At 42.8% G+C, this 14,344-nt stretch overlaps 1 protein-coding gene across 1 annotated transcript in view; it reads right to left on the bottom strand.

Annotated features, from left to right (window-relative positions):
• Positions 1-11,065, bottom strand: part of NUP54 (nucleoporin 54) — a 150,339-nt gene extending 139,274 nt beyond the window's left edge. The window contains exons 1-2 of the mRNA XM_078676389.1: positions 10,880-11,065; positions 6,385-6,483 (exon numbers count right to left, since the gene is read on the bottom strand). Coding sequence (XP_078532515.1) covers positions 6,385-6,483; positions 10,880-10,928 — 148 coding nt within the window. The 5' untranslated portion in view covers positions 10,929-11,065. The remainder of the gene's footprint in view (positions 1-6,384; positions 6,484-10,879) is intronic.
• Positions 11,066-14,344: the final 3,279 nt, after the last annotated feature.

The raw sequence follows: 14,344 nt of genomic DNA, 5'->3' as shown, positions 1-14,344 counted from the left end.
ATGCCTCTAAGGAAGCGATCCTTAAACCCGTATTGCATTAGCACTTTCCACAAATAGTCCCACCCCACTCGGTCAAATGCTTTTTCTGCATCCAGTAATATCATACCGAGTGGGGTGAGGTTAATTGCAGCAATATCAAAAGCCGTAATCGCCATATTGATATGGGCGGTAGTATCCCTTCCCTCTATGAAGCCATGTTGTTGTTCATTAACTAATTGCGGCATAATAGACGCCAATCGCCTTGATATCAGTTTAGAATAGGCCTTAGCATCGGCGTTTATTAAAGAAATAGGCCGATATGACCCGCATTCCAATGGAGGTTTATTCTTTTTCAAAAAAAACATAATCTTCGCCGTTTTCCAAGATTCCGGAGCTTTACCAGATGTGCCTATAGAGTTCACCACTAAGCAAAGCAGAGGGAGTAGCTCTTCGGCGCAGATCTTATATAATTCAATCGGAATCGTGTCCTCCCCTGCCGCTTTATTAGAAGGGAGCGAGAACACCGCTAAGCGCAGTTCTTCTAATGTGTAATTAAGTTCTAAGCTATCCAAAATCTCCTGATCTAAAAAGTGTCCCAGAGAGAGATTATCGTTTAAGTAAGATTGGATCTGCTCTGGCCTAGCCCTACTCTCTGGAGTATATAGTGCTTCGTAGTATGAAGCAAATTGCTCCATTATATCTTCTGGCTGTGTATAGATAATACCATTAGAGCCTTTTATAGCTTTAATTAATGTAGAAGCTCGGTCTTCCGCTACTTTGTAAGCCAAGAGCTTTCCTATTCGATCTCCAGATTCATACTGAGATAATCTATATTTAAGTAACTTGCCACTATTTTTTTCTTTAAAAGCACTTTTCATGCCTGTACGTATATTTATAAGTCTACTTTCCAGAAGTGATATGTCTCTGCTATTCCGATCCCCATCTCTAAGCTTATCTGCCAGTAGTTTTTCTATATGTAAAATATCGTCCATCATTAACTTTGTTTCTCTTTTCCTTGTTGCGTTTTGTTTAAGTATATATTGTTGGGTTGTTCCTCTAATAAAGGCCTTGCAGGCATCCCAAACTGACAGCACATTAGCAGAATCTTTATTAAATGTAATGAACTCCTCTATCTGTTTTTTGAGCATGGTTACAAAGACCTCATCTGAGAGTAAGTACCTAGGAAAAGAAAAAGTGCGTCTTTTTTTATGCCTAAAGCCGAATCAAATATAAATATTATAGGATTGTGGTCCGATGAAATTTTTGGCATGACCTTCATGTCTCCTCTCCTCAGTAGTTCATCTGAGGCCCAAGCTAGATCGATCCTAGAGCAAAGTTTATGAGGAGCAGAGTAGTACGTAAATCCAGGCAGACCTGGATATAAGCTACGCCAAATGTCTTTTATATTGTGTATTTTAGCTAGTTCCAGTATGGCTGCTCTTGTTTGTCGCATACGTAGCCCTACTCCTTTTTTTGTTGTATCCTGTTGGTAGTTCATTACACAGTTAAAATCTCCCATTAGGATAAGTTCTCCTGCCCAAGAAAGTAATTCCATATTCAACCAATCAAATAACCATGGCTCATCTTTGTTGGGGCCATACACTGAACAAAAAACATATAAAGTGCCCTCCAATCTTATTTGCATTATTGCCCAACGCCCTCCCTTGTCTGCTGCCGTTTTAACAACTTCCCCTTGCCAATATCTTTTCTTTAGGATAGCCACCCCTCTTATTGGTGCATTTAGAGTAGTGCAAATCACCAAATCGTATCCTAATTGACTCAACAATTTTTTATCTTTATAGCATATATGGGTTTCTGTAAGCATTACTATCTGTGCATCATACATTTTAAGTTCTTGATAGATTAAATTTCTTTTAGTCTTATTGTTCAGACCAGAAACGTTCCAGGCAAGACACCTACAGTTCGTCATTTATATGCAATAAATCAATAGCCGCTTCCCTTATATTATTTCTCCATAAAGCTCTCTTTCTTGTTAAGTACATTGTAGCTTCGCCATGGCATGTCTTGTCATTTTTGTTTTTCCCCCCCTCCTTCCCCCCCCCCCCGTACCAAAGAAAAACACCCCCCCTTTATACCTGCTGCCTTTTGGTTGGGCAGCCTCTCAACGGTGCAACCACCCGCCCCTTTCCACCACCCTCATTAAGTATGTCATTTTTACTAAATTTAGCATAAATCCCTTAGTCTCCATTTTATCCTTTGAGCTTGTCAGATTGATCAAACCCTTTCCAGTAACCTTACCCTGAGGTGTAGTGTTATGTCGCTTACGCTTTAGTAAGCTTATCAAGCACAGATTCTGCCTCCTTCACCTGATTAAGATAATACGTATGCCCAGCTTTCATAACCTTTAAGCATGCAGGCTCTTGGAGGAAGACCTGAGCCCCTGCAGTCTTGAAAGAGTCAATTAGTTGCCGCAGATTCCAACGTCTCTCCATAGTAGATTTACATAAATCTGAGCGAACAAAGAAGGTCGCGTCTTCCGTAGTAATCGGAGAGTTAGGTTTAGCTTTTAAAGAAACAGCCTGTCTCAACAAAAAATTTCCGAAATAAATCAAAAAAGGACGAGGATACTTATTGTCTCTGTTTCTATTAGCTAAAGGCAACCTATGGGCTCTTTGAATCTGAGAGTCCCAATCCCAGTCCGCAAGATCTGGGAAGGCACGTTGGCATAGTCTGACTATATAGGCCCTGGGGTCTGCCCCTTCAGCCCCCTCCGGGATCCCAAAAAGTCTGAGGTTCTGCCTTCTTTGCCTATTTTCCAAATCCTCCATCTTGGATTGTAAGGCCCGGATTTCCTCCTCGTGTCTAGTACTTTTTTGATTGTGCTTGGTCGAAGTCTCCTCAACTTGTGCCACCCGTTGCTGAAGTACCTCCACTTCTTGGGTTACTTTGTTCATTTTCCCATTGACCTCCAACAAGTATGACTGAATTTTAGAGTTATCTTCCTTTAGTTGTGAGAAATGCTGTTGTGCCTCTTGTCTCTGTTCGGTCAGCATATGCATAATTAGAGCCATAGAAGGGGTCTCCAAGGAGGAGACTTCCTGATGTAACCCCTTCGTGTAATGCCCGGCCTGATCAGTTTCTTCCTCTGTTGCGGCAATAATTTCATTCACGTTTAAGGCCGTCTCACTACCATCTTCCCTTAAAATAGCGTCTAGTTGTATATCTTGTACTCCTTTAGAACCGACTACAATCAATTGGTTTGTAGAGGTGGACGGATCATCAGCCTCTATATCTTGGATATCCTGAATATCTTGGTTAGTTAGCGGCGGAGTTGAAGACCCCATGGAGCTGTTGCCTGATAAGCGTAAAGCCATTGTTTTTACACCTCCCTTAGCTTTCATCCACTTACGTAATGGACTATCATCCATAATAGGTTTTCCACGATTATTAGCCTGATTTATTGTAGAGGAAAGAGTAGATTGAGTAGTGTTTTTCTTGCACCTTATTTTATTTTTAGCTTTCCCTCTTCCCTTTTTCCGTGTCACTATTTTCCAGTTGTCCTGTGGGGAGCTCTCCATATTATCCTCCGCCTCATCAATTATTTCTTCATATTCATCATTCGACTCTACTAGTGTTCCGTTGCTCTCTTCTGCCTTGTCCATGGGGGTTCTAGTAGCCGGAGCTAAGTTTTGAGTATCAGTTGCCTCGACAAGTGTAACTGCGCAGCTCATCTGGGGCAGGACGACACCAGTGGAGTCCCTTCTAATGTCCGAGACTGTGGGTTGTGCCTGTGACATCAGCTCGGCTGCCCCCTTATCAATATCCATATCTTTCTCTTTACCCATATCCATATCCTTTAGAGCAGCTGTATTGTCTTGTATCACCATCACAGTCTCAATCACCGACTCGGTAACAGTCTCAGTTACACAGCCCTTCTTTCCTGAAGCCCTCTGGAGAACCATCCTCAAATCTGTATCAATGTCCCCATTTTCAGTTATTATCTGCTCAGTCTCAATATTGCCCCCTGCCGGCGCTGGATTTACAGCTATCTTAGCTCCTTTATCTTTGGCAGCGTTATCTTTATTGCTAGCAATTAGCATTAATGATCGCAAAGATTGTTGCTTACCAGCGACGTATGCTGCTTTCTCCTGGCTCCCGGTGTTGAGCAAATTCTTAACAGCATTGACAGCTGTGATCACCGCTTCTGTTCCGTGAGGCTTAGCTGGAGTTTTAGTTTTAGCTGCTGCCGCCGCCTTCTTCTCTGCTGCCCCATTGTTTGCAGCTGAGGCGGCATTTTCCTCGGAGTTTCCTGCTCCTTTTGTTGTCCTGGTGCTCCTCGCATAGATCTTGGGAGCCATGTCAGTGCTCCCTGCCTCCGAGTCGGAAGTGCTCTCCGCCGTCAAGGCAGCGCTCCAATCCCTCTTGACCAAGCAGCTGGCTATGCTCCTGGTATCGATGATTGCCCTTGATCCCGGACCCGCGGAGCCAAGCCAAGTCAGCAGGGTCCAGCGAGCCCAGCGCACGCAGCCTGTCTCCGCTGTCTCCACTCCTCGCTCGCGGACCCCGCCGCAGCTGCTGCCGCTCACACGCAGTATCCGCATCCAGTCCTCCTGCGCTCTCTGAGACTCGTGCCGTCCGAAGCAGTGACAAGTCTCAGGTAAATCGTCCCGTTGTTTACCGCTCTGTTAGCTTCGCGCCCATTAGGATAAAAGCATACATAAGTTGATTATCTGTGAGGTGGTGGGAGCGGCGTTCTCAGGCTGCACCCGACGGCACCTTCAATCCGCCATCTTGGTTTTTCCCTCTCCCCAAATAACAATCTGGTAACTAGCATAAATAAACTACAAACAATGCTGGACAGAAAAACATTTTTTTTCCAAAGACAGTATAGGTGTGACCATTGTCCCGTCAGAAACGGCATACAGCACAGAAGCAAAAGTGACAACTAAATAATTCAGCCTATAATTAGCACAAACATTACCCTTGGATTCTTGCGCATGTCTGTCAAAACTCAGGACACCAACTTTACAGAGATATGCCCTCAAGGCCCTAGTTACCACTGAGCTGGGGTTCCAGAAGGGGTGACCAACTCTCCCCAAGCCTTCCAAGACCGCTTAATCACTTCTACATTTTTCACCTACAAATAATTGCTATGAGATGCGTTAGGGTACTTAGGTAATTAAACAAACTACTGACTTTATTAGATACTCGCAAAAGCCCTCGACTGGAAACCGGTTTCGGATAACATGGGCACCCCACTTCCCGAGTTAAAATTCCAGTAACTTGCTGACCTGAACTCTGAAGTAATAAACAAATTTACCGTTAATATCCTCTACTTATACCTGGAACACTCACTAGGATTGACGTTTTAACAGTGCTATTCTTTTCAAACTAGAAGCTTTCTTCAGATTTCTATACAGGTAACAAATGTCTATTTGAGGGGTAGGAAAAAGTGTCATGCCATCTCAAACAGACACAATGTGAAATTCATCGCTGTATCCAACTGCCACGGTTCATTGAGAAAACACTTGTCGTACATATGCAGGGCTGGGGACACCCTACTGAAAACCTTTTTTAGGTAAAATAATTCCAAAGGCGAGAATCATAGCAAGCATCCACCCCCTTTAGATTCCTTGCTGGCAATGAGCCAGCTGTGTCACTACATCTACTTTTATGTTTGTTCTTGTTTTGCTGCCCTTTCCAGTTATGTCCAGAAAGCCAATGTATTATATGGCTTGGCTCAATGCTAATAGAGAAGAACGATCGAGCTGGTCTGCTGCAGTTTAACATTCTGAAGCTGGTAGGCAATATTGTAGCTTGTGGTTTGTAGCAAACTTTTTTGGCTCTTGCTCAACAATGTACATCTCAGCATAAGAGCTGAATACTATAAACTGAAGATGAAAGTCTTTCTAAATGAACATGAAGCTCTAATGCAGCCTGGAACTCACTTTTAGCATCCTCATATCATAGCAGCCGGGTAGTTGGTACCAGGATGCATTTTGTTTTAGCTCTCCACATCCTCTGAAAAGTGGCAAAAAGCAGCTTGGTGGAACAGATCGACAGTGGTACATCGACAGGGGTTCGTACAGTGCATTATTATGATGTAAGCTATTCTGACAGTCAATGTTTTAGCAAATATGATTATATAGGACTGTAGCCACTAGGGGTAGTGAGGCACATAATATACTGGATACTATTCTTCATTCAAGACCCATTGTTAACCATAGAATGGCTTACAACCTCTGTACGTTGTGCTAAATATGGAAATTCAAAATGGTACACTTAGTTTAGACATCAATTGAACACCCCCCAATACCCAAAGATTTAGTAGAAAGCTCAAAGTAGCAGTCTCCAATAACTGGAGTTTGCATTCCCTATTTGGCTTTGGAAACAGCGGAGCCTGAAAAAAATGGTTTAGCTCAGTAAAAAACATGGCAGTGTTACCTCCAAATGTTGATGCTGCAGTTGTTGTAGTTGCTCCAAAGCCAAAGCCTGTTGCAGCGGTGGTTTTGGGCGTAAATGCACCTAGTGAAAACCCAGTTGCTGTTATGGAGATAAAAATAATATTGTAAATATAAACTGAATTCCATTAGCACCAAAGTCACTTTTGTATGAACAATGCTTGCAGTACCAACACTAAGCCGCACAAGACAAATCGATTTTTATCACAGAGCACCCACAACCACCCTGAATACATTATCAATGTGAGCCTCCTTTAGCAAAGTGTGGTTCGGTGGGAACAAGCGAAAAGTTAAGATAAAATACACAGTTTTAAAAAATCACTCAATTATTGCTTATGGGGCTAGAACAGTTTGGATTCTTATCAATTATCAAAGCATTGTTTTTACACATACTAAGTCCTGCCCTAAGGCCATCTCATAGCACAAATAAAATGGCATAGGCCCTATATCCATACTTTGAAAAAAAAGTAAAATAATACAAAAATAAAATTAGACTTCAATACGAAGTCCACTGAAGAGCCAGGCAAACAATTGTAAAAAAAAAAAAAAACTGAAGTGAGTGTGTGTGCGGCACACACTAGCTGCTTGCGGTTTTCAGTAGACTTTAGTTTATTCTCCAAATACAAAAATATTGAACCACTCCGAAAAGAGTGCATGCTACACAGAGTGTGTAAAATATATATGAAGAACTGGGTAGCAAATGACAGCAAACTTTGACAGGAAGCCATTACGCAACTCTACCCTCCCCCCTCCCCCCACCCCCCACTCCCCAACTTAACTCAGCACTTTGCTCCGCGTACACTGCCTCCATGCAACAAATGTCTGAGCCTGGGAAACCATCTAAGCCGTTTCTTATGGTTTTCAATGTCATTTGAAATATTTTTAAAATAATGTGCAATTGATCATGAATTTGAAAAAGAAAGGAAAATGTGACCTCCTCCACCTAAAACAATAGTACCTCAATATAAATTGTGTGCATTGTCAGCAGGAAAAATTTGTTTGGGTGTGTAATAAGGGATTCTGCATGCAACGAGGACACACTGTGTAAAGCATGATCTGCATAAAGCGGTAAGTTTGGTGCATGCAACATCCCAAACCACAATATGCAAAAGTGAAAGTGGAATTCGGAAATCTAAAGCCAACTGCAATATCAACACGGCAAGTCTTTGCAAGGCATAAAGTAAAACAGATGGCTAAAGGGAGCCACCAGCACTCTTTTTGTTCAACATAGAAGCGTATCAGAGCTTTCAGTACGGGGCCATTCAGCAAGTGGAAGCTGTCCACACTGGACAGCTTCTACTGTATTTAGGACAGCCACCAGCACCCACGAGTGACTGGTTTAGGGGTAGACTACATTTCACAGTGTGTCATTTAGGGACAGTAATCAAAATGTCAGCCCATAGCCAGCGCAAACTGCATTTGCAGCTGATAACAAGTACATTTGTATACATTAACAACAACCTACCTAGGGAGCTACATCGATGGGAGCTTGAGAAAGGATCAGCAATGTAATTGTGCGTATTTTTGGTCAATTGTCAAAGCGGAGATTAGAAATCAGGTCTCCAAATTCAAAGTGGCAATACATTTGACTACATCTCCTCCAAAAGAGTTGCACTCCTAATCCCTCCTTTTATTCCAGCTGGGCATTTTGCCATTTTTGAAGATCACTCATACAAGAACGTAGGTCCTTCACCTACCCCAAAGACATTGGAAATTCTCACATTTTCATTTGCCTCAGAGCCTTGATCAGTGGGTGGCATGGAGCCATTTAGAATGCTTCGAAAACAGAAATACTCACATGTGACAATAAAATAAATTATGACCCACTCGCAGCCTGGCCATACGATATGGGAACAAAGTATCTAAGGAAGTAAAAAACCTTGTAATTACCATGGATTACAAGCGGTCAATGAATGCCCAAGTGGACAAATTAGCAAGATCCGGCTTCATTACAATGAAAATTCTACGACGCCTCTTCCCCCACCTGGAACTTCCACACAAGGTCCTGGCTACTATCTCACTTGTACGGTCTACAGCTGATTACTCCAATGGCGTCTTCCACAGATCATCTTTATCAACTATGAAAAAACTACCACGGATTCAGAACTCTGCTGCCAGACTACTCCTACATGTAACACCACAAGCCCACATCTCCCCTGCCTCGAGAGCCCAACTTTGGTTACCAGAAGAACAACTTTCAAGCTGCTTTGTATCACCCACAAAGCAATATATGGAACAGGGCCACTTTTCACCAGGAATAAAATCACCAAATACATCCAAAAAATGAAACTCCACTCTCGATTGGCACCTCCACTCAAAATCCCAAAATGCAACAAAAAACCATAGGTGGCACATCTTTCTCTGTTCAAGCAGCCAACCTATGGAATTCATGACACCCAAACATAAGATCCACAGATAACTATCATATCTTCAGAAAAGTACTCAAGAGTTGGCTCTTCCCTACTTAACCACCATACTCAAACACATATGAACAGCATATGCCCGTGTATATAAACATTTGATTATATGTAGAAATAACTACTTGGATATGTAGGGCGTGGCTTATCACCCGTGAGGTTATCCAGGCGCTGTCCATAGGCATGGGGTGATTAAGTGATTGCCCAGAATCACAGTATGTTGAGCTGATATTGAGACTAACTTGCATCCCAAGTTCCAAAGCTGGCAGCTCTAGCCGTTACATCACATCCACTCCCTGTATACATCTAGATGTGTTTATTTCCTTTTGTAAATATGTATATTATGTTTATAAATGTATAGATACTCTTTAGGTCTGCTTAAATGTACAGATTACTGATGGATAAGTTATTCAATGCTTAACATGTATATAGGTCAGTGCATAGTTTTCATATAAGTTACTTGATGAGATACTTATAGTTCTCAGTTTATCACAATATGTAAATTCTACTGTAACTATTTACAATTGCTTCACTACTGAATTATTGAAAAGAAAAATAACACAAATAAAAGTGCTTAAAATACAGCAACACAACATTTCAAAGTCTTAAGAAAAGCACACATGGTCTGATTTTCTTTCCATTTAGGGACTTATAGTCTGAATGGTAAAGCAGGCCTGCAAGTACCAGAAAACAAATGATAATAAGCATTTCCAATGCAATAGGTATCTCATTTACACGAGTTTAAGTTATTGGCATTGTAAATTACAATGCCTTTTATTTATATACCAAAGCATACATAAAAGGCATAGTCATTTACAAAGTCAATAGCTCAAACTTGCATAAATGCGAGACCGACTGCATCGGAAATGCTTGTTCCTACATGGCGCCATTATTGCCAGCACCCTCAGGAGAGGTCGGACCCGATCAAAGCCTGCAGGCTGGGGAGCTCACACCTTGCCTGCTCCGGGACTGCATTGTCCTCAGGCCGATCAGGTGACACAATAGGCGAGTCCCTTCTTACATTTTGCTCACCCAAGAGAAAGTTCACCTGTCCAACAGTACCCCGGGTCTCAAGCGCTCCTCTGCATCTCGAAAACAAGTGGGAGAGGATGGAGAAGTGCAAGGAACAGGTGCCCTCGGAATGCGTGTCTACAACTAACAAACAAAAGGCACAGCTTCCAGTAATCCAACTGAGCCTAGCAGTGCTAGTTAAATTAATAAATAAAAAGTAAAGGGGGGGAAGAGCGCTGCAGGCAGAAAATAAGATAATGGAATAGGTCTTGCATTTAAATGCGAGACCCATGTTGCTATTGTCCGCGCATTGCGCGCCCAATGGAAGCAGCGCACGTCATGCTTACAGGAGAAACTCATTAAAGTAAATAGTGCTCAGAGACTAAAGAAGCCGGACTGTGTAACATCTGAAGTACAAAGGCCCGTCGCCATGGGAGGATACAAATGGAGACAAGGCGGTACTAAGGAGGGACTGATAAGCCTGTTTACAAATCGGACACCAGCATTTATGAAGGACACTGACACAAGCCAATGGCAAATATGGGTGAAGAGTGGGCGGAGCTTCCATCACAAACTCCGCTACAACAAGTCTACCCTAGATGAATCTAGGCTCGACCTAAACACAGGATTGATTAATCTTCAGTACCCTAGAACTTAGATGATTCCTGCTCCCCAACAACTAAACGAGCGACTTGTATTGCACCAGACTGCCTTTAAGATCTTACTATACTGGAAGGAGCGGGATGCTGCGTCAACGAGACAGCACATCAGACTACTCTTCCAATCACAGAACTTCTGTACCGTCTGTGAAGAGAGGGCTAGTAACACGGTTATGCACATGCCCACCCGACCCTCACCAAAACCGTGACGTGTATTTAAATTACACAAAAAAGGCACCTGGACTCCCTGGCCAGGGGCAATCCGGTACGTCTGGTCACCCTACTTAAAATATTCCAATATCCTCTGTTGAGTGGTAGCTCTTAGCATGTCTGCATTTGCCATCTCCCAATAATCCTAGTTCGGCTTCTGTGAATTCACATGATCTCTTACCAGGGGCGGCGGCTGCTGCGGGAGCGGCAGCCCCGAAGTTGAAGGCCATGAGTACAGCAGGCGTTGCTGGCTGGAGGCTCCAGAACCAGGGTACACTTGAGCAGCAGAGACAAAAATCCGGACGGAAACAGAGACCTGAAAACGAGAGTTCCGCTCTTCTGTCGGAAATACGCCAGAAAGAGAAGAGGGACTACAGCTACCAGCACCACTTGCTTGGAAGAGACGCACATTAAGCGCCAGCGCGAAGTGTTACATTCAACGTGGCAGCCATCTTGAAAAGAACTATGCCTTAGTCTACACGTTGAATATACCGGAGCATTCTCTAGTTTAGTTAGAAACGGGGACAATAACGTTTTTAATACCGGCAGTCAAAACAGAGTAGTATTTTTGTCAAAAGTAATTTCCATTATAATGCCACCATAAATAGGCGTGGAAATTCCGGAATGCAACAGTAATTGGCTGTAATGACAGGAGCAGTTGTTTTTTCTATTAACTCTCTGTAGGACAGTTTTTAAGGTGTTTTTATGGTCGCACCCATTTGTAATTTGTAATTATTTGAGTGTCCTGTCTTTTAAGATGAACAATCGCAATAAAGACTTTTGAATTGAAAACATTGAATTGAAATTGATTGACAGGAGCAGTCATGGTCACGTTTGACATGAGAGCACTTAGGCCTATACATTTTTAGCTTCTGAATGAAAGGAGCAATTGATTGGTTGGGTAGTTTAACCCCTTGCATGCGGCCGCGAATCTGCGCCTGTGCGGCAAAATCGCAAGTGGGCGGGTTTATGATGGCCCCCAGCCGTCATCAGCACACGAGCGCCGTAGTGCATGATGGCTGGGGGCCGTCAACAGCATGCAAGGGGTTAATTATTTATAAGCATCAAAGTAATGTGTTTTAGGTAGTGTAACATTTCCAAGAGGACTCACCAGGCCGTTAAAAGCAGGTGAAAATTGCACACCATTACTAATTGTGAGGTGTTGGTTGGCCAGTTTTCAGGTCAGAATTTGACTCCAAATGGCAAAGATTTGGGAAAAGTGTATGTTGTTCCTCCTTTTAGCATATGGAAATAATAAGTGTCTGCTACTGGCTCTCACGATTTGCACAACATTTCACAAACCGATAGTTGCTGGACAAAACACCAGCAATTTGTACACCAAACATTATCACATGCTCTATGCCAACATTTTAAAAGAGAGAAGTCGGAGATCTTGAACAAAACATTTGGGAGAATGTATTTCTCCCGTTGACTTCTATTGCGGCCTGCGTCATGTCTATTGGCATGTATGAGCCTTTCAAGTGTGCTGCTGCAGTATCGTATATCAGAAATACAGATACACGTTTTTTGATTACCTGTCAGGAGCACAGAGAAAACGCTAGGGCAGGCAGAGAAAGAGTGACAGAAACGTGGTCCACTGTCCTGCAGGAGTTGGTTACTGGCAAAATCCAAGTCACTCAAGACCAGTCCCTGTAGTCTTAAGCCTGCAGGGGTGGCTCCTCTGCAATGGCAGAGGAGCATTGTCCCACCGACTCAGAGCCAGCAGTTGAAAAATAAAATTATATTCTATCATGTTTCATGCATAGTGAGGGGCAGGGCCGGGGCCATGGGAGGGGAGAGTAGGACTGGGTGGTGCACTTCTTTAAGTGCACATGTATGCAGGGCTTTAAGTCTGAGCACCAGCAGTTATTTTCAGGGGGCCTCGAAACGGGTCTCTATCGGGCTCTATTTTCGGGTTCGCAAAGCATACATGCCAATAGACCAGATTCAGGGGTGAGACTACCGATTTTCCAGCCAAAAATGGCTTTATTTGAGCTGCCTACCGCCTGAAATTGCAAGTTCTACAATAGATGTCAATGGGGAATTTTCATTCTCCCGATTTTTTCTGTAAATCTTCCACGTCTCTTCCCTAAAATGTTGGCATGTATGGCAAATGTAGTCAGTTTTCTTTTTTTTTTTTCTTGGACTGCAGTGAGAGCATCCACATCGATGTGCGCATGCTCATTTTGCTCACTACTGAGGAGTGGAGGTGAAGGCATGACATCATGACGTCATGCCAGGTGAGCCACATTGTAGGAGGAAGGGAAATCCTTTAAAGGATTTCCTTTCTCTATTAGCAGAGCAGGAGCAATGTCGTCTTGGTGCCAGCCTTGACATCGTGGGATGATTAGGAGAGATGACCACAGGCAGCCTGCTCCAGCACGGCCCTGCTCTGACCTTTCACACTGAGCGTCAAGGCTGCAGTGTAATCCAGCAACACGTGAAGCACAGAGAGAGGAACTAGTCTACGTGATCCTGCCCCAGCCCTAACAGCTCCAGGAAGTTGGAAGTTGAAATCGACCTACACTTTGGACCCCTGCATGCTATTTTTAGTGCTCCTCCGCCCATTCCCCATCACATTCTGCAAGATTTGTTTTTTTAATTTAATTACAGAGGAGTTGACAGTTGCTAAGACCTATAGGTCTGCAAGCATCACTTTTGAGTGCATTATACCATTTTTTTTATTTTAGTTTAGCATTCCAGCATGGCTGACGGTGATGTGGACCTGCTAAATAAACAAATAAAAATGTCTGTCATGTGTTGTGATGTTTCTATGTACATGCGTGTGATGCCTACACGTGCATGCTGCTTCCCAGTTCTTGCACACACATTGTTTGTTTTAGAATGGTAATCAAGATGGCCAATGGGCAAGTCGTAACAGTAGCAAACAAGAAAACAAACCAAACTTAATTGTATGCTGAATGCCAAAGCAAACTAGTGTTGGCAGAGCCATTAGGGAGGTATCCATCTTCTAAATGTTACTAATGCTTATTTATAAATAAAAGTTTAGCATTTGTATAGTAACCTAAATAACGTAATGCGAATTATATTTCATTGTGTTAGATCAGTATTCTTTGCAATATTTTATTAAATGTATCCATAAAGGCAAATTGGAGAGGGATTTATATTTTTGCTCGTTCGGGGGGAGGGGCAGACAAATACCACAAAAATTATTCTGCACACAGCAGTCTACTGGTTTCACGTCATGAGGATAAATTTAGCCACTCTGGATTTTTTTTAAATGTACAACACTCTGAAAGGTGAGACTTGCTGGCAAATGTTTTATTGGTGAAAATGATACTACAGGTCCAGGCACGCGCTGTTCAAAGTGAGGAAAATCCAGCACCGGTTCAAAGTCACTCTTGTTACCTGGGGCGAATCTGGCAATTTTCATGCCAAGTGTGTGCTTAAGGTCATGAAGAGCCCCTGGTCAGCGCTATTGTTTTTAAAACACTTTCAGACTTGTTCGACGCAGTAGCATATAAGAATTCAAAGTTAAGTTGTACCTTTAATTGGGTGAATATTCTGCTATAACTGTCGTGGTTATTCCCCCATCGCAAATTGGGTTTTGCAAACCTGGTGTATTCAAAAGAGAACCGAGCGCTTCCCAAGTTGTTCAGTGCTGAGAGGTAAAAGGATAGCAATG

The sequence above is a fragment of the Lissotriton helveticus genome, chromosome 2_1 (genome assembly GCF_964261635.1).
Source record: "Lissotriton helveticus chromosome 2_1, aLisHel1.1, whole genome shotgun sequence".
Taxonomy (NCBI): domain Eukaryota; kingdom Metazoa; phylum Chordata; class Amphibia; order Caudata; family Salamandridae; genus Lissotriton; species Lissotriton helveticus.
The sequence above is the reverse complement of the archived record's forward strand: the minus strand, read 5'-3'. Positions and strand labels throughout refer to the sequence as shown.